The sequence below is a fragment of the Carettochelys insculpta genome, chromosome 2 (genome assembly GCF_033958435.1).
Source record: "Carettochelys insculpta isolate YL-2023 chromosome 2, ASM3395843v1, whole genome shotgun sequence".
NCBI lineage: Eukaryota > Metazoa > Chordata > Testudines > Carettochelyidae > Carettochelys > Carettochelys insculpta.
In genome coordinates, this window is record NC_134138.1 from 253,467,653 (window position 1) to 253,487,733 (window position 20,081).

General features: G+C 43.9%; 1 protein-coding gene across 5 annotated transcripts in view; it reads left to right on the forward strand.

Annotated features, from left to right (window-relative positions):
* The window catches only part of CREM (cAMP responsive element modulator), an 85,821-nt gene that overhangs the window by 15,714 nt on the left and 50,026 nt on the right, over nucleotides 1–20,081 (forward strand). For 3 of the 5 annotated variants that reach the window (XM_074984993.1, XM_074984991.1, XM_074984996.1), the window contains one exon: nucleotides 19,167–19,264. In XM_074984993.1, coding sequence (XP_074841094.1) covers nucleotides 19,167–19,264 — 98 coding nt within the window. Of the gene's footprint in view, nucleotides 1–13,053; nucleotides 13,201–19,166; nucleotides 19,265–20,081 lie in introns of those variants that run through there. The other 2 variants (XM_074984990.1, XM_074984989.1) reach the window with 1 other exon arrangement.

Below are 20,081 nucleotides of genomic sequence, written 5' to 3' on the forward strand. Positions count from 1 at the left end.
TTCTTGTTGTTTTTGAACCCTGTTATTGTCTTGGCCTTCAGTGTTGTCTGGCAAAGATTTCCATAGGTTGACTTTGAAGAAATCGTATGTGTTTTTTATATCTTGTGTGTTTTTATATCTGCTGTCTATTAATTTCATTGAGTGATTCCTAATTCTGGTGTTATGGGAAGGAGTAAATAACTTTCTTCACTTTCTCAACACCACTCATGAGTTTATAGACCTAGATCATACCCCTGTTTGTTAATATTTTTACACCAAATCCACATATATGCCTGTTGGCCGATGGTCAGGTGAGATAGCAACTATGCCCTTGTTTTCATCCAAGATTTCAACTGGTAGGGCAGAGCTCCACTGGTGACCAGGCTTAGAGCAGCTGAAAAGCAGCTGGGTTCTTTGTTTTGTGTTTGGTTTGCACAGTAACAGGAGGAGTCAGGTTACCACTTAATCAATTACTTTGTTTATTTATCTAACAAGTTAAGCTCTTGTGGTTACAGTGTTACTTGGTTTGTTTAACTAATGAGTTAAGCTCTTGTGGCTACAATGTTACAAGGTTTATACTTTGATTACAGATAGCTAGCATACACTTTAATTCATAGATCGATACTTGTTAAATGCGCGCAAAAGCAAAAGGTAGAATACCTAGCAGGTCTTATTCTCACGCCTGCGTTACCAACGTGGCTTGGCCAGTCTTCTCTCAATTCCTTGGGAAGAAGTATTTTTCCTTTTTTCCCTTTTTTCTTGAGGAAATGGGCATCCCCTGGGACCTCGGGAGACCACACCCCTCCTGTCCAGCAGCAAAGATGACTGGAGCTCAAATAGGGGGTCTGTCAGACCCCTCTTTTATACCCATTGGGTCATGCATGCTTCTCCCTTGTTTTAAAAAGTGCCAGTTGAATTAAACTATCTGATGGTGGTTCTCACATGGAGTTCAAGGGCTTAGTTCACGCCTGCGAGGTAGAGACAATTGAGGACATTTGTTTCTCAATGAGCTGGAAATTTTCCTCCGTCTGGGATCAAGGGTGCAGGTGAATCAATTGATGGTAATTAGCCAAGGGCAGTCTGAGGCCTGGCTGTTAATTAGCCCATTGTTCTTATCAGCTTTGCTCTGGAGCATCAAAGACCATGGCTAAGATAAGCACATCTGCGCTCTCGGGCATTCCAGGGTTGGGCTGTTCCTTTTAACCCTTTCGTGCTCTGAAGCACCTAGGGAAGGCAAGATGGGGTAGAACAAAAGGTGGGGTTCTGTCTGGCTACAATGCCACCTGCCCATAGGACATGTAAGCATGAATGCTACATTGGGCACAATAAACAGGATAGCTCCCACTCTGTTGATGGGCTTGTTACCTGCATTCTTTTTTTATTCTTAGGCTGTGTCTACACAAGCCGAAGGAGAAGAAGGGGTTTCCAGAAGGAGGGTTTGCTTCCAGAAGATCCCTGTGGGCCGTGCGTCTGCATGTGTATTTTGGAGTCCAGAAGATCATCTTCTGGACTCCAAACCACATGGCCATATGCTAATGAGGTGCGGGAAATTTGCATCCAAACCTCATTATCATGTTCTGGAGGACTCAGTACCATGCTGCTTCATGCTTAGAGTTTACCTGTTCTTGAAGTTTATTTTTTAAAAATCCAGGTTTCCTTTTAGTTTAAAGAAGTTGAAAATGTTGTCATGTGTTTCTAGCCCCTCTTAATCTCTGCCTCTAAAGTCCCTAGCAAAACTCTCCTGTCAGCCCACCTTTTGTTTCTTATCCTTTGAAGTAACTGACCAAACAAAAAAGCAGTCATTTAACACTTTAAAGACTAACAATACTTTGGTGATCATTGGATGATCCTTAGTGACAGAGAGGTAGCCATGTTAATCTGTATCTTCACAAAAAATAAAAAGAAGTCTTGTAGCACTTTAAAGCCTAACAAAATGATTTATTAGGTGATGAGCTTTCATGGAAGAGACTCACTTCTGCAGATCTGGAAATTCTGTTAAAAGTAAACTGGCACAACGAGAATTTAACAGAAAGACAGAAAAAAAAATGAAATGAAAACTGATGAGTCAGTCACGCTGGGCAGGTGCGGGTGAAGGGGGGAAGAAAATTACTTACGGCAAGTGTCTATTCAGTGAGTTGCCTGAGGTCACTACAAATATCAAAGACAGGGAAAGAGTCTTTGTAATGCATAAGGTAATTGCTATCTTTATCAAGGCCAAGTTGTAAAGTGTCGAATTAGAGAATTATCAGAGAGGTAGCCATGTTAGTCTGTATCTTCAAAAACAACACCAAGTTCTGTGGCACCTTATAGCCCAACAGATATTTTGGAGCATAAGCTTTCGTGGGCAAAGACCCACTTCATCAAATGAAGCAGGTCTTTGCCCACAAAAGCTTATACTCCAAAATATCTGCTAGTCTATAAGGTGAATTAGAATAAATTCCAATTCAGATGTCTCTCTTTGTAATCTGATGTTAAAGTCCCTTTGTTTTAGGATACAGGTCTTGGATGCTATGGCCTGCTCCATTGACATTCTCGCCGGCGGGTTTATGTGTATTCAGATTCCTAATGTCTGATTTGTGTTCATTCTTTGGCAAAGTGATTGTCCAGTTTGTTCAATATACTAGCAGAGGAGTATTGCTGGCTCATGATGGCATATATAATATCAGTGGAGGTACAGGAATATGAGCCCCTGATTGTGAACTGATGTGGTTAGGTCCAGTGATGGTGTCCTCTTAGTAAATAGGTAGACAGAGTTGACACAGGGAAAACTTCCAGGATTAGTATTTCTGTGGGGAAGCATGTGGTTGCTAGTGAGAATTTTCCTGAGGTTAGGTGGCTGTCTGTAGGAAAGGACAGGCCTCTCACTGATGGCCTCTGAAAGTGTAGCATCATGTTCCAATATAGGTTGTAGATTGTCAATAATGTGCTGGAGGGGTTTGAATTGGGGGCTATAGGTGATGACAAGTGGTGTTTTATTAGCAACTTTCTTGGGCCTGTCTAGAAGCATCTGGTTTCTGGGTTTTCATCTGGCCCTGTCAATCTGTTTTTTCTTTATTGTTTAAACTTCTTCTGGTGGGTAATTAAGTTTTACGAATGACTGGTAGAGATCTCGAAGTTTTTGTCTCTGTCAGTAGGATTGGGGCAGATATGGTTGTATCTAAGGGCTTGACTATAAACAGTGGATTGTGTGATGTGTCCTGGATGGAAGCTAGAGGGATGTAGGTAAGTGTAGCAGTCAGTGGGTTTCTGGTAGAGAGTGGTATTGATTTAGCCATCAGTGATTTGTGCTATGGTGTCTAGAAAATGAATCTCTTGTGTGGAATGGCTGAGGCTGAGATTGATGGTGCGGTGCAGGTTGTTGAAATCTCTGTGGAATTCTTCAACGGAGTCTTGAAGGAGGCTTTAAGTGAGCTTGAATCTCTTATCTCACATTAGCTTATGTCAATTCAGAAGTATACATCAAAATTTGATTCCATTTTAATGTCATCCATGTGGATAAAGCTGTTAAAATGATCCACAAAACTAATCTTGTAATTAAACCATGTAATTCTGTCATATCTGTTGAGAGGGATAATATTGAATGACTTCTTAAAGATATTCAAAAGATTTGTGACCCATGGGATGCAGTCCTTTCTGAGTCCAAATCAGTAACACCAGGGTATTGACATTTCAGCTGAGTTTTCCACCAGTTGCAGCCTAACATCTGTCTGATGCAGAAAGCCACTATTGAGTCAGTTTTGTTGTTGTTATTACTGACTTCATCAAATCTGGGTTCACATGTTGATTTGAGTTAATGTAACAAATTTGTACCCTTTTTGGATTCCTTTGGAAGTTCAAAGAACCAAGCAGCTGAATGGTTTCAACAAAGGTATAACAATGAAATTTCAAGAGATCTCTCTGATGAGATCATCTTTCTGAAACCTATACATTCCATCAACTTTAAATCAGACTGCAAGCCAAAATAACTGCTTCAAGAAAATTTAATCTTGGCCTGTTGATTGTATTTCCTAATATCTCAATTGCTTTCTTATTTTTGTCAGTCTCTCAGCATCAGAGAATTCAGGTGAATGCACATTCAGTGTGTTAAAACAAGTAAAGAACTATCGCCAATCTACAGTGGGACAAGTACATTTTGAATGGGCTCACAGTGGTTGCCGTCAACAGTAACGTTGCACAAAATTAGATTTTTCTTAAATTATACAGTAAAATTCCTTTAATCCGTCATGTCTGGGACCAGACAGGTGCCAGATTACCAAATTTTCTGGATTATTGGACGTCACCATAATGATGCCTTAAGACAGTCTAATTTCACTAATGTATATGAGATGCACTATTTAGATACTGTATTATTTACTGCACTATACATTTATTACACTATAAATACTACTGTACTCTACTCAGCAGATGATCCAAAAAGTTAAGTACCCATAGCAAGAGATTAGTGTGCAGCACAGCTTTTACATGTAAATACAGTAAATTGTACTATAGGCACTTAAGTACAATTTGTAATTCACAACTTAATGCTGTAATTTTCTTTCTTTATCAGAAACTCAAACTTCGTACTGTACTGTACTGTATTTGCTAATGGTAATTTAAATACTTAAAGAAACTTTTCACTTTTTAATGCAATAAAAGTTCACTTGACTGAAAAAAGGTAACTTAAAGCTACTGTAGTTGCTGTAGCTGCGCAACTAATCTAATGAATATTCCATTGTAGCTTCTTCAGCTGTAGGTTCAGGCTCATGAGGGTGAGGACTCTGCAACGTCTGGGTTACCAGGGTGAAGATCTTCTTCAAGTGATTGCTCATGTGCATTCCAAGTTGGGTGTATGGTGGCACACGCCCGGTTGCCAGAAGCTTTTTGCCCTAGCCAGTAGCCGTAGGGTCAGTGCAGCACCCCCTGAAGTGGCACCTGTATGGCAACCAACATGTGCACTGCCCGACCCATCCCCTGCTCATTTCTTTCTTGTCATGCTGTCAGTTGCTGGAGCTCTCTTTTCCCATAGTTCGGCTGGTAGCCATCACTTGTAAATTTAGTAATTGTAGTATAAATAGTTGTAAATAGTTTAGACAGTTTTTATGACTTGTAAATAGTTAACATAATTGTCAAAGAGCCAAGATGGGACTTTAATCCCTCTTGACGCTTCAGTGCCAGGGGATGCCTGGCTCTTCAGGTTTCAAAACCCTCTGAAAATGTGGCAAACAGATGCCTAAGAGTGACCCACACAAGTCTTGTTTGAATTGTCTCGGTGAGGCACACCTTTGCAAATGTTGCTCCATTTGTAAGGCCTTCAAGCCTAGGACTCTAAAGGATAGAGCGCAACATTTAAAAGTCTTCCTGATGGGACCAGGTGTCAGCACCTAGCGCTACAAAACTACACAGAAGTCAATCCCTGGTGCGTCGCAAGACAAAAAACAGCATGGTCCGCAGAAGGGGTAAAGAGCTGAAAATCCTCTGAGATGTCTGCCAGAGCACACCATGAGTCAGGTCATGAAGTGTAGGCATCAATGCTGGCGCGAGGCGGGGGCCCAATGCTGCCTTCAATGCTGGAGACAGTCCTTGCAGTGCAGGGCCTCTTACAGGTCATGGTGCTGGGACTGACACCATACTATGAGTCCTCATTGCCACTGGAGGGACTGCCCCAGATACAGGCAATAACGCAGACCACTGGATAGGAGAGTAATTTTTTATGGCACCATCGCTGTTCCTGGCACCGGACCGGCTTCCACAAGGCAGACCAGCTAAGATGACCCCATTCAGCTTGCCTTACCACGCAGCGCAAGTACAGCATGAGCCAGCACAGACCATGGGCTCCATGGCACTGTCCTGGTTGTCGGCATCAAAGTCAGTATCAGAGTCCAACCCTTATTCTTATTGCTCCAGCTCAGCCAGGAGTGGGAGCACAAAAGCATCATGCTGCAGTGAATGTCGGCACCAGAGCCGTCACCCTGCAGATGAGGGTTGGCAGGCGCCCTCTCAAGGTGTTTCCCAGTGGCCCTTTTGGACCCCATGGGTGGTCCATGAACAGCAAGGGCAGGCTGTGGGACTCCCTACTATGGCACCCGGCACTCCCCAGAGGCCACGGGTGCTCTGTCAGTGTCATTGGGGGCGCCTCCACCAGAGGGTCTTACTGTGCCAGAGGCCCTTTTGGTGGGCTCGGCACCAACCCATCTTTGAGCACCACCCATGCAAGTGCCAGGACCTACTGCACTGAAGGTAATGGCACTGGCAGGCCTGGTGCCATCCCAGGTGCTGAGTTACTCTGAGGTGCCCCTAATGAGTCCTGCATTATATTCGGGTGCTTTACCCCAGGCGCTGAGCACGACACCGCAGACTACGGTGCCAGGAACTCAGACAGAGGATTTAGGACCCCTCCTACCAGTGGGCATGGAAGGGGTGGGTATATTGTCCTCATCCTCCCCTGATGAGGCTTTGGCTGGGTCCTCGGCATCCCCAGTTATGGAGGGTAGTAGGGCATACCAGCATCTGCTACGCCACGTTGTCCAGGGCCTCGGTATACAAACAAGAGGAAGTCAGAGATGAAACGGATCCAGTGACAGACATCCTCTTGCCTTCGCAGCCCACAAGGGTGGCACTGCCTGTTGTTAAAACAATTGCCAATATGGCAAAGACAGTCTGGCAGACCCCGGCCTCCGCCCTACCCATGGCCAGAAGGAATGAGCATCAGTACTTTGTTCCTGCCCAGGTCAATGAGCACTTTTTCAACCCCCTTCCCCCCGACTCCCTTGTTGTTGATGGGGCAAATCATAGGGAGAGACAAGGGTTTGAAGGCCCTTCCCCTAAAAACAGAGAGGCCAAACACTTACATTTGTGTAGAATAAGGGTTTGTTCAACAGGAGCCCTACTGTTAAGGGTTGCTAACCAGCAGTCTTTGATTGGCAGGTATGCATACAACACAGCTAGTTTCTTATCCCATTTCTCGGAGCTGGTCCCACTAGAGAGTAAGCCTGAATTTAAGGCAGTGGTAGACAAGCATAAGCTTATATCTAGCACAGCACTACAGATGGCACTGGGTGCAGCAGATGCTGCCACCAGGGTCATAGTCTCTGTGATAGCCATGCGTAGTGGGGCATGGTTACAAGTTTCGGGGCTCTCTTGTGAGATCCAGCAAACTATTCAGGACCTACCCTGTGAAGGGCCATCTCTGTTTTCAGATAAGACAGGCAAAAGGCTTCGCAGCCTGAAAGACTTGAGGGCCACTTTACATTCACTTGGCCTGCACGCCCCTGTGACCAAACGTCAATGTTTCACTCCTAGGCCTCAGATCAAACAATTCCCTCAGCAATGAAGGGATACCAACAGGAGATGGGGCCATACTAATAGGAGGTGTCAGGGCCAGCATACTCAGGGCCAGAGTCACCATAAACCCCTTCCAGGGCCCAAACAAAAATTTTGATGGAGCGGTCGAGAGCGACACACCAGTCACCACCCCAGTTCCAGCTCAGCTTTTATTTTCATCCTGCTGATCACCCTTTTACCCTGCCTGGTGCAACGTAACTTCAGACCAGTGGGTCCTACGCATGGTAGAAAGGGGATACTCTATCCAGTTTTCCTCATATCCCCCTTCCCACCCTCCTTCCGCATCCCTTTTCAGGGACCTCTCTCACAAGACTCTGCTCAGGCAGGAGATACAGTCCCTCCTCTAGTGGGGGGCTATAGAGGAGGTTCCCCATCAGTTTCGGGGACAGGGGTTTTATTGCCATTATTTCCTAATCCTGAAGGCAAAAGCGGGGATAAGGTCTATTTTGGACTTGCGAAACCTAAACAAATTTGTAAAACAGATAAGGTTTCGTATGATATTCCTTGGCCTAATCATGCCGCTTTTTACTTAAAGGATGCGTATTTCCACATAGCAATTGATCTGCATGGGAAGTTCCTCCGTTGTGTTGTGGGAAATGACTGCTATCAGTTCACGTTACTTCCATTCAGACTGTCTTCCACCCTGAGGGTCTTCACCAAATGAATAGCAGTAGTGGCAGCCGTCCTACGCAGGCATGGGGTACACCTTTTTCCATATCTGGACCATTGGCTGGTCAGGGGTTGCTCGCAGCTCCAGGTAACACAGCACGTGCAGCTGGTACAACAAATATTCAACTCTCTCTGTCTCATGGTAAACAAGGCAAAGTCAGTGTTGACCCCCATGCAAATTGTGGGGTTCGTGGGGGCCTTATTGGATGTGGGGCAGGCAAGGTCTTGCTGCTACAAAGCAGGTTTCAGGCCATGGCATCTCTTATCCACAACTTGTACAAGTTCCCAGCCATAATGGCCAGAGGCTGCTTCAGGTTGCTGAGTCACGTGACATCATGCATGTTTGTAGTCCAGCACACCAGGCTGTGAATGCATCCCTTCCAACTGTGGCTCGCCTCAGCGTGCAGACCTGTCAGAGACAGCACAGAAATGTTGGTGACAGTCCCACCACGGGTACTGTTAACCCTACGCTGGTGGCTGGACACTCAGACGATCTGCATGGGAGTGCCCTTCAACCCCCCCCACAACCCTCCCTCTCTCTAGTCATGCACACCTCAGACTTAGGCAGGGGGACGCATGTAGGAGGGTGCCAGACCCAGGCCCTGTGGAGCAAGGAGGAGACCCTGCTCCACATAAATGATCAAGAAGTCAGAACCATCAGTCTTGCATGCTTGGTGTTCTGGGATAATCTAAAGGGTCATTGCATAGCTGTGAGCACAGACAACACCACAGCAATGTACTATGTAAACAACAAAGGGGGTGCATACTTCATTCCCCTGTGTCACAAGGCCCTCAGGCTTTGGGAGTTCTCCATTCAACCTCAGTTTCTCCTGAAAGTGTATTATCTACTGGGAACCCACAACTCCTCGGTGGACTGTCTCAGCAGGTCTTTCATGGACCTTGAGCGGTCGCTACACTCGGACATGTCGTATTTAATTTTCCAGAAGTCGGGACGTCCCCAAGTAGACTTATTTGTTTCCCATCTCAATGTGAAGTGCCAGACATTCTGTTTGTACCAGAATTGGGGCCTGGGATCCTGGGCAGATGTGTTCAGCATTTGCTAGTCAGGTCTCCTGCTTTACGCCTTTCTCCCTATGACACTCATCCACCAGACCCTACTCAAAATTTGGTCAGACCGGGCATCAGTCATCCTGGTGGCCCCAGTGTGGGCTCGGCAGCACTGGTACCTGACCCCCCTGGAGCTGTCTGTCTGTGACCCACTGGCACTCCCATTACACTCGGACCTGTTGACACAGGAGGAGGGGAGACTGCACCACCCCAATCTTCAAGCGCTACATCTCTAAGCGTGGAAGCTCAATGGCTGAAAGCAGTGGAGCTCTCGTGCTCGGAACTTGTAAAAGACGTGCTATTAAACAGAAGGAAGACCTCCACAAGGGCAACGTATGTAGCCAAATGGAAAAGATTTTCTGTCTGAGCAGTTCAAAAGGGTCTATCGTCTGTCTTTTCAGACCCTGTGTAAAAAGGTTTACAAAGGGCCTGGAAAGGGTCAGACTGCAGGTGCGACCCCCCCACCCCGCCAGTGTGGGACCTCAATCTGGTATTGTCAAGACACATGGGTGCCCCTTTCGAACCCCTTGCTTCCTGCTCCCTCTTATTTGTTAGTTACAAAACAGCATTCTTGATGGGCATTACCTCGGCCAGGAGGGTGTCAGAACTAAGGGATCTGACAGTGGATCCGCTCCATACAGTGTCACACAAGGATAAGGTCAGGATGAGACCCCATCCGGCATTCCTGCCAAAGGTGGCCTCCCCTTTTCTTGTCAACCAGGACATTGCCCTACCAGTCTCTTACCCAAAACCTCATGCTTTCCCTAGGGAGCAGAGTTTACATACTTTGGATGTTTGAATGGTGCTGGCCTTCTATCTGGACAGGTTGATACCCTTCAGAACGTCCCAACAGCTGTTTGTTGTCGTGGTAGACAGGATGAAGGGTCTTCTGGTCTCCTCCCAGTAGCTCTCTTCCTGGATAGTGACCTGTATTAAAGAGTGTTATAAGTTGGTGGGGGTCCCCCGTCCTTGATCAGAGCTCACTCTACCAGAGCACAAGCTTCCTCAGCAGCATATTTGGCCACGGTCCCTATCCAGGATATCTGTAGGGCAGCTACCGGGTCGTCAATTCATATGTTTACAGCGCATTATGCTTGATGCAGCACATGTGGGAGGACGCAGTGGTGGGCAGGGATGTCCTGCATTCCTTTCGGGGCTCTGTCCCCACTCCTAGACATTGGCTTGTATTCTCCCAACTTGGAATGTACATACGCAATCACTCCAAGAAGAAAAGGCTGTTACCTGTTATGTAACTGGTGTTTTTCAAGATGTGTTACTCAAGTCTATTCCAAAACTCTCTCACCTTCCCCACTGTCGGGGTAGCTGGCAAGAAGGAACAGAGTTGGGGACAGATCAGATGGTGTACATATTGGTTGCCATACAGGCACCATGCTAGGGGGCACTGTACCGACCTTATGGCTACTGGCTAGGGCAAAAAGCTTCCAGCAACTGGGCATGCTCCACCACACACCCCACTTGGAATGGACAGGAGCAATGCATCTTGAAGAATACTGGTTACAGAAGAGGTAACTGCCTTTTCAACATGGATGTCAGCAGGTTCATCTTCCAAGGGTACATTCACATCTGTTCCTTTTGTTCCTTGATATTGTGTATCATAAATGATTCAATATTGTATTGCTGCATTATCATATTTCTGCTTTCGCTGCTTTCAAGTCATCATCTGGAGCAGATGCAACGAAGAAGCTCCAGAAGCGCAAGATAGAGAAGAAGCTGGGAACTCGCTTCCTTTTTGCACTTTCATCAACTTTCTTCACTTTGCTAGCCTTAGAAACCATTATAAATGGTAGATGGGCTAATTAAAGTCCAAATATACTGCAATAAACACAACAAATTTTGAACAGTTTCAGATGGCAATGCGAGATGATGTCAAATGGACTGTGCTGATGCTGTAAACTCACTCCCAACAGTCCGCTACTGTGAGCAATCACAAAACTCACTGGTATGGCGAGCATCAAAGCCTTAGTAATCAGGTACAACCTCTCTGCCCGCTCCTCTGCCAAAGCTCATCACAACATGCTGCCTGAGCTGCTAGTGAGTGAGCCTCATGCCAGATCGATGCTGGATACAGTAATCCTCCGCAATGTGTGATTTCGAATTGCGCTTAACTCTCAATAATTCAAGTTAAATGCAACTCAAAATCCCTCTACCCTGGTCAGCTGAACCCCCACCTCACATGCCCCAATTCAAACCCCACACCCTAGTTCAATGCCCCCACTCACAGCTCGCCACGCTGATGCTGAGCTGTGGCTCGCCACCCCTGCGAGTTCCCAGCTTTTTCTCTGTCCTGCGCTTCTGGAGCTTCTTCGTCGCATCTGCGCTCCTGCTGCTTCACCACCACCCCACGCTTCACAGCTTCTTTACCACCCCTGCTCCTGCACCTTCTTCACCCCATGCTTCACAGCTTCTTCACCCAAACTCCTGGACCTTCTTCACTACCCCATGCTTCTCAGCTTGTTCACCACCCCACACTTCAACTTCTTCACCCCCGCGCTTCTCTCACTTCTTCACCTCTGTGCGTCTTCAGCTTTACCGCCCCCGTGCCAGCCCCACCCCATGCCCCTTCATTCAAACCCCATGCCCTAGTTCAACCCCACCACTCCTTGTTCAGGAAGGTTTCCACATTTCGTTATCAAAGCCAAAGCAGGAGAAATCCCAAACCCCTTTTCCTCATTGCAGTGCTACTACAGATGGGAAATATTTCTTCTGAACAGATGCAGGCCCATCCATAAGAATAGTGATCGTGTGTAGTCCTTACACGTCCTCTCCCTCATGTGGACCCAGAAGTAGGGCACAGTCTGGCTCTCTAAATAAAAAAACATGAATTCCTCTGTGGTGCTGAGAGCCTTTAATGCCCATTGAAGTCATTTGCATTTGAAAGTGCTGAGCTCCTCAGTGGATCAGATCCCCTCATTTTACACAGTGCAGAATTTCCTTTCTTTTCTATGTTTGGGACAGTGGGAAATGCATAGTAAAATTACACTATTCAGTGTTTTTCAGGTTATTGAATTGCCATTGCTGATCATTAGCCTTCAGTAATTGGCAGTCCAGGCAAGCCTTGAAATTCAGATGATGTAGGCATCATCAGTTGCCAATGCCGTAAGGATTACATGGCTTGCCAAGGCTACTTCCATTAGTACATGGTCAAATAACTCAAAATGTTCTGGCATTTTAGTTAATGCAAGACTGCAATTTTGGCACACAGTCAAATTTTAGAAGGAAACAAAATAAATCCAATGTTACTGTTGTAAAATCAGTTATTCTGTATTTTGTTTTAAAGATATGCACAGTATCAGGATTAGGGATGATTTGCCAGAGACAGATTCAAATCAGATACCATGATCTTTAAAATTTTCCCTTTGCTTCAGGACAGTTTTTAGCCTTGGTTACCTCTCCATAGAGCAATATTTTCATCAATTCAACAACTCTGGCAGTTGTATGGCTATAGGCATTTCTAAGAGGTGTTTTTTTTTTTAAATAAATCCGGAAGGGCATATGCTCTAAATTCAGAGCTATCATAATTCCACAAGGTGTCTCAAAACATTTGGTCAGAGAGACCAGATCCAGAAAAGAGAAAATTGTATTGTCAATTATTTAAGATTTACTAGAGGTTTTCAAAGGGTTTCTGGCTATTTCATAGCAAACAAAGTGATAAATTTTAAAATCTCCCACTCCAGGGATTAGAAGCTTTCATCTCTCAGCTGGCACCTGGATCTCTGGTTGTCTCTGGTGCAGTAGTAAGACCTAATGGAGGAAGAGTTTGTTGTAGAACACTGTAAGAAGAAAGGGCCAGAAAGATTGCTAATCTGAGTAAGGAAACCATATTCTTCCACTATTCCAGCCTTGAGGATTGAGAATTATCGGTTATGCTGTACTGTTGTTCATATTGTAGTTGGGGTCAAAACTTTATCATTCAATTATCTGCATTACTGCTTTCGGAAGGATCTGTTGAAATCCACAGAGCACTTTATTTAAACTTGATTATCATAATTCTTGCAGGTTTCTGCAGCTGGATCGAGTGCTGGAAGAGGATCTCCATCTGTAACTCTCGTACAGTTGCCTTCTGGTCAAACTGTACATGTCCAGGGTGTAATTCAAGCCACACAATCATCAGTTATTCAGTCACCACCAATTCAGACAGTTCAGGTTAGCTGTCATTTATATTTTTTACTGTAGTTATGGATTTTTTTTAATATTGTGGTTCTCCCAGCTATTTGGAAATTTCCACCATAGATCTTCAACTTCCCATCTTCTTTCTCACCAGTGAATAGAAGACCCATTTCTACCATGATATACAAGAGTAATGGCCAATTGATTATAGCTAAACAGATGGGCTGTAGAGATTTGTTAATATTTTCTGTTAATCTTTTAAATAAATGATTCCTTGGAATCTTCGCTTTGTGCCATAGCAAACTTCTATAATATGGTTCTATTTTAATGACTCTTCTACAGTGTTTTCTTATTTTGTTGTTGTTCTTCCTCCACGTCTTGCCTGATATGGGATTATAAAGTCTTCAATACATGGACTATCTTCTCATTGTTTTAATAGAAAATCTAAAATAATGTAGTCTCTGTATTGAGGAAAGTATCTATCTGGTAGTATTGAAAATTAAAATATTATAAATACAGCTTTTCTTCTTATTGTTTACTAGAAGATTTACCTGACATCGGCCAGGTCCTTAATTCAATTATTTTTTGTTTTGTTGAAGATACAATGAAAATGTATATGGTTCGTTGAAGTTACTGCTCTAGAGTGGGGCTGGGGATGGTGGGTTTAATATTCAGGCTGCCCTGGGGAAAGACAACTACCCCAGCCCTCTCTCACTGCAGGACATTGGGGCCAGGTGAGAAGCATCTCTCCATAGCTGCAACAGCTCCAGTGGGCGTAGCAGGAAGAGGGGTGCATGTCCCGTAGCTGGGGCAAGTCCAGGTTTGGCTGCCCCATGTGTAACCCTGCCAGAGTGAGGAATGCAGCAGATTTTGCATTTCCCCCTCATTCCCTGATGAAGAGGAATGGGCAGACAGACAGAGGGACAAACTCTCTTAAAAAGAGAATAGATTATCATTAGCAGCATCCATTATTATATCTGGGTTTAGGGACAGAGAGCTAGCTGTGTTAGTCTGTATTCTTTCAAAAAAAAAAAGCAGTCATATAGCACTTTAGAGACTAACACAATAATTTATTAGGTGATGAGTTTTTGTGGGACAGACCCACTTCTTCAGATCATAGTCTTACCAGAAGAGAGACAATATATAAAGCACAGAGGTCCAAAAATTGTGATCAGGGTTGACATATCAGAAAAATTGTTATTGTTGGCCACTCAGAAGAGCAGAGGGACGGACGGGAGGGGGTGCGTGGGGGGGGGAAGTTAAGAGTTAGATAAAACATCAAAATACGTAAAAGAGTCCTTTTAATGGGTCAGATATTTGCTGTCCCTGTTCAAACTATGTGTTCATGTGTCAAATATGAATATGAATGTTAGTTCTGAGCATTCCCTCTGTAGAGGGTTGTTAAAGTCCCTTTTCAGTAGAACATAAACTTTCAAGTCTTTAACAGAATGGCCGACTCCATTAAAGAGCTCACAGGTTTGTGTATTTGGAGTTTTTTCATTTCTGTTCAATGTTCATTCGTTCTTTGTCAAAGAGTGTTTGCAGTCTGTCCTATATACATGGTGTGTGGGAATTGTTGGCACATGATGGTATATATGATATTGGTTGAAGAACAGAAGAATGTGCCCATGATTCTGTAACTAACATGGTTGGGTCCAGTGATGGTGTTTTCAGAATAAATATGTGGACAAAGTTGCAACAGGGCTTGTTGAAAGGAAAAGTTCCAGGATTAGTAGTATTGTGGCTGTTTGTAACAATCTTTATAAGGTTGGGAGGTCTGTAGGAAAGAACAGGCCTGTCACCGAGGACCTTCTGTAGTGTGGCATCATGATTTAGGATAGGTTGTAAGTCTTTAATGATGTGTTGCAGGTGTTTGAGCTGGGGACTGTAGGTAATGACAAGTGGTGTTCTGTTACTGGCATTTTTGTGCCTGTGTTGGAGTAGTTGGTTTCTGGGTATTTGTCTGTCTCTGTTAATTTTTTTTTTTTTTTAACTTCTCCCTGTGGATAATTCAGGTTTATGAATGTTGGGTAGCGATCTTGTAGCTTTTGGTCTCTGTCAGTTGGATCAGAGCAAATGAGATTGTATCTCAGGCCTTGAGTGTAAATGATGCATCATGTCGTGTGCTGGATGGGAGCTAGAAGCATGTAGGTAAGTGTAGCTGTGATTGGGTTTCTGGTAGAGAGTGGTATTGATCAGGCCATCAGTGATTTGTACTGTAGTGTCCAGGAAACATATCTCTCATGTGGAGTGGTCAAGGCATAAGTTGATGGTGGGGAGCAGATTGTTAAAGTCTCTGTGGAATTCTTCTCGAGTGTCTTGACCATGAGTCCAAATGATAAAGATGTAGTCGATTTGTATTGTAAGTGAAGGAGGGGTAGTTGGGGATGAGAACTGAGGAATCGTTGTTCCAAGCCAGCCATAAATATGTTAACATATTGTGGGGCCATGCGGGTTCCCGTAGCACTGCCACTGATCTGGAGGTATAAATTGTCCCCAAATTGGAAATAATTGTGGGTGAGAACAATGTTACTGAGGTCAGACACCCGATTAGCTGTGGTAACGTCAGGGCTGGTAGTCCATCTTCATGGGGACACACCATCCGAGCCTCAACCTACATGATTCTATTTACTTCCCAAAATCCACAAACCTGGAAACCCCAGATGCCCTATCATTTCAGGTATCGGCACCCTTACTATCAGACTATCCAGTTACGTAGATTGCCTCCTCAAACCCTATACCACCAACACTCCCAGCTACCACTGGGAGTGACTTCCTGAGGAAATTACAAAACATTTGGAAACTTCCTGACAACACCATCCTTGCCACCATGTAGGCTCTCTACACTGATATTCCTCATGGTGGGAGGATCATGTGATGGCTCCAGTAGTGGCGGAGGCAGGCTGGTGCTTTGAGCAGGGGCAGTCTGAGTTGAAGCTCGTGCTGCCCCTGCTTGTGGCACAGTCTCAGCTTCCTGCCTGGGGTTGCCAGAGAGCTGTTTCCTTTAAGGTGCTAGCAGGGAATATAGAGCCCTGCCTGGGCTGGCCAGAGTGTCTCCGTTCTCCGGGGGGTGCTGCCTCCTGGGTGGATGACTTACTTGGACGTAGGAGTGCAGAGCACCTACACACACACAACTTCGACGTAAGCCACTATTCCGTTCCTGGGAATGGAGTAGTGACTTCGAAGTTAGCCTCCCTTACTTCAAAATTAACTTTGAAGTAAGGGAAAGTGTGTGTAGGTGCTCTGCATGCTGCTTTGAAGTAGCGGCTTACTTTGAAGTAAGTTTGTGGTGTACATGCAGCTATTAGGTTTTTGAATTATTAGTATGCTTCATTTTAGTCTAAGTCCCATGCTTTATCCCAGCAAGTGCCACACTGTGCAAAATGGTTTTGAGGAGAAATTGCTGTCAACTCAGCAAAGGAAAATAGACACTAGGTTTGTTTTGTTTAGTGTTTTCTTTTGTATAGTAGTAACCTATAGTTCTTTGAAGTCATGACTTCTGACTGTACTTTTGAGATGAGGTATCTCAAAGCCACAAATTCTCGGAATCTTCTGAGAAGTCATGCCTGTTTGGATTCACGCAAATGCTGCTTTATGTCCAGGGCATTTTTATGGTCCTAGATTATGATAGGTATAGCAATCATCTGAATTCTGTCTTTTTTGATGTTAGCTCCAGATACAGGAACCTCCAGTGTGTCCAACTTTGACTCCATCGGAGTCCTAGCTTATTTTTGTTGAATCTAATTAATATTTAGATTATTTTACGTAGTTTAAAAATAAGACTAACCTAAAAAGTCTCTAGTTTTTGGTCTGTGTGAAAAAGCTGGTGCCCAAAATTAGGGTTCTTAACTGCTCTGTGCACCCATCCCTCATTTAATGAGTACTTTACTTATGAGTACTCACTAAAACGAGGGACAAGTATACCCACCTATGTTCACTAAATGAGTGAACTTCCCGTGCTCATATGAGCAAGCCATGGGGTCTCTGCCGGGGGGTGGGGAGATGGCTCTGCTCCAGCCGCAGGGTCCCTGGCTGGGGGACAGGGAGACCTTCACACCCCTCCCAGCAGCCTTAAACTGCCTCCAGTCTTAACCCCCTGCAGACCCAAACTTCCCCTAGTCTTAGACCTCCCCCATCCACGTGCCTAAACCGCCCCCAGCCTTAGATTCCGCGCCCCCCCCAGTCAAACCGCAGCCCTAAACGGCCCAAGCTTTAGATACTCCTCCTCCTTCCACAGCCTTTTCACTGGGGCTGCTAGGCTGGGGGGGTCCCCCTACCTTCTTGCTCCGAGCAGGTAAAAGTCATTAAAACCAATTAACTCAAGCGTTAAGCTTTCAGCACCTAGGCATATGGCAATTGCTATCTCTAATGATTGATATTTGCCTGAGGCAGCAGTGTTAAGAAACTGCAAATGGCTTCTTTAATAGTCACATGCAGGTCGGAACTGCCCAGTTGGCGACCCTTAACAAATCTAATCGTGACTCATGTTTGGGTCCCAACCCATAGGCTGTGAATCCCTGCTCTACATACATACACTACATCCTATTTCTGGTGCCAAACTATTCAAATACATCAGGAAGGTACCTAAACTCATCTGATTTATATCAAGTTACAAGCTCTTGGAACAAATCAGAGACTTTTACATGTATTTTAATGGGAATTTTGTGTTGCTCTTATAAGTTTTTGCCTACAAGCAGAAGCTTAGGAACCAACTGTGCTTGCATAGCAAGGGATGAGTGTATCATGGTGAATGTTGCTCATTTCAGCTTATGTGCACTCTTCGTGAATAAGCTATATTGCATATTACTGCACAGTTCTACTTTTGCACATATCCTACCCAACAGCTAAATGAATCAAAAATGGTATTTTTCCTTGCTCAGTTAATCACAGTTTCAGTTTTACACAGAATAACGTCTGCTGGTATAGACTGTGGTTTAGTTGTGCAGCTTTTTACTTTCTAAAATCCCCAAAGTGGAAATTAAAAGGTAAAAATGAAGTGAATACAACTCTAACACAATGAATTTGAACTCACAAAAGTTAGATAGTTGTAAAGCTGAAATTTGCACACTGTTAGAAACCTATCTGTGATGCAGATGTGGGATGTAATATTTTGGATCATTTATGTTGTTAAAAGTATTGTTTAATTTATGGAAGCTAGCCTAATTTCTGTGTTTGTGGCGAGGTTACCACACCAGCTTTAACCTATGCGTTTCATATGTGTTGTGGATTCGCATTAAAGTTGTTAGGATAACATTTTGCATTTATTATTCAGTTTTATTATGGTGTTAAGTTGAAACTAATACTCAAGTTGCAGGTTAAGAAATGGTTGTATGTGAGTGGCTGATAGTAATCTAGCTTTTTGAATCGATTAAACTAACAGCATGAATTTATGACACATACTCATCCACCTCTGAGAGGGATTTTTTTTTTAAGCTAGAATGAGAAACAAAGAATTTGGATTGTTTTTGTTTCTGTAAACTGGAGATTACCAAAATGAAAAAAATTGACATAGTTTTCAGACTGATAATCAGTTGAACTTGGTAAACTGTGACAGAAATGTCACAGTTCGGTTTTGGGCATAGTCCTGTAGTTTATAATGAATGTGTGCATCAAAATTTAAGGTTCCACCATTCTGAAAATAGAAATTGCTTACATGTAAGGCTACATCTACACTGCAAGGTAACCATGGCATTCCTCTGTTCATGTCCACATACTCGAATTAGTTCTTCAGTAGCATGTTTGTGGCAGTGGAGGCACAGCCTAGACATTCTGAATATACATCCACAACTAAACTGTACTTCTGCTACCGCTACTTGTGCTATTGCAGCTGTATTGCTATTCATACTCACGCTTGCTCAATCAGAACTAGTACAAGTATATGTACATGTGCAGAGGAAAACACACCCTTGCTCATAATGAACATTTAGCCTATAAATCAGACATTCTGTTACCAGCATCTATATTATGTGAGATAATTAATTTCAGATATTTTGGAATTATAGGTGGCATCCATTGCAAATGCAGAGGACTCTGCAGACTCAGAGGGTGTAACTGATTCTCAAAAACGTAGAGAGATTCTTTCAAGAAGGCCTTCGTACCGGTAAGTGTATGCCTTTTTAAAAAGTAGCTTGACTGTCATATATGATACATGCTATTACTAATGCTACCTAAAGAAGAGCTCTGTGTATGCTCAAAAGTTTGTCTCTCTCACAATCATATTTTGGTCCAAGAAAAGATATTACCTTACCTACCATGTCTTGCTAATATCCTGGAACAAACATGGCTACAACATTACCCACATACTATTCACAGTATAACTGTAAGTAAAAAAAACTGTCCTCAGAATGTTTCTGTTATGGGCATTTGTCATGAATTAATGCCTATAAAGGGTTAGACCCATGCGTCTACATTTGAATTCCTCTTTTGAAAGATGTATGCAAATGAGGCATCATTCGAAAGAGCTTCTTTTGAAAGAAGAAAGCCAGTGTAGACGCTGCTCTTTCGAAAGTAAACCCCATCTTCGAAATAATCGTTCTTAAGGGAAAAAGGATTCTTTTAAAGATGGAGTTTACTTTCGAAAGAGCAGCATCTACATCTTCTTTCAACGTTAGAATATGCAAATGAGGTGTCAGATATGCAAATTTCACCTCATTTGCATTTTTGGTTTACCTCATTTGCATGCCTCTTTTGAAAGAGGAATGCAATTGTAGATGCACACAGAGAGTGGGTTCTCTGCTAGCAAGCGTCCAGAGGAGCCAATGGGAAGAGAGAGGGAGATTTTTTAATTGAAGCAGTTGCTTGCTGATGAGTCTTCCTTTTGTGTTGCCGGGGCAGACAGACAGAGAGATGCTTAAGCCTGAGCAGTGTTAAGGAGTTCAGTAAATATCTAGGCCACAAGGAGATGTGGGCATACAGAT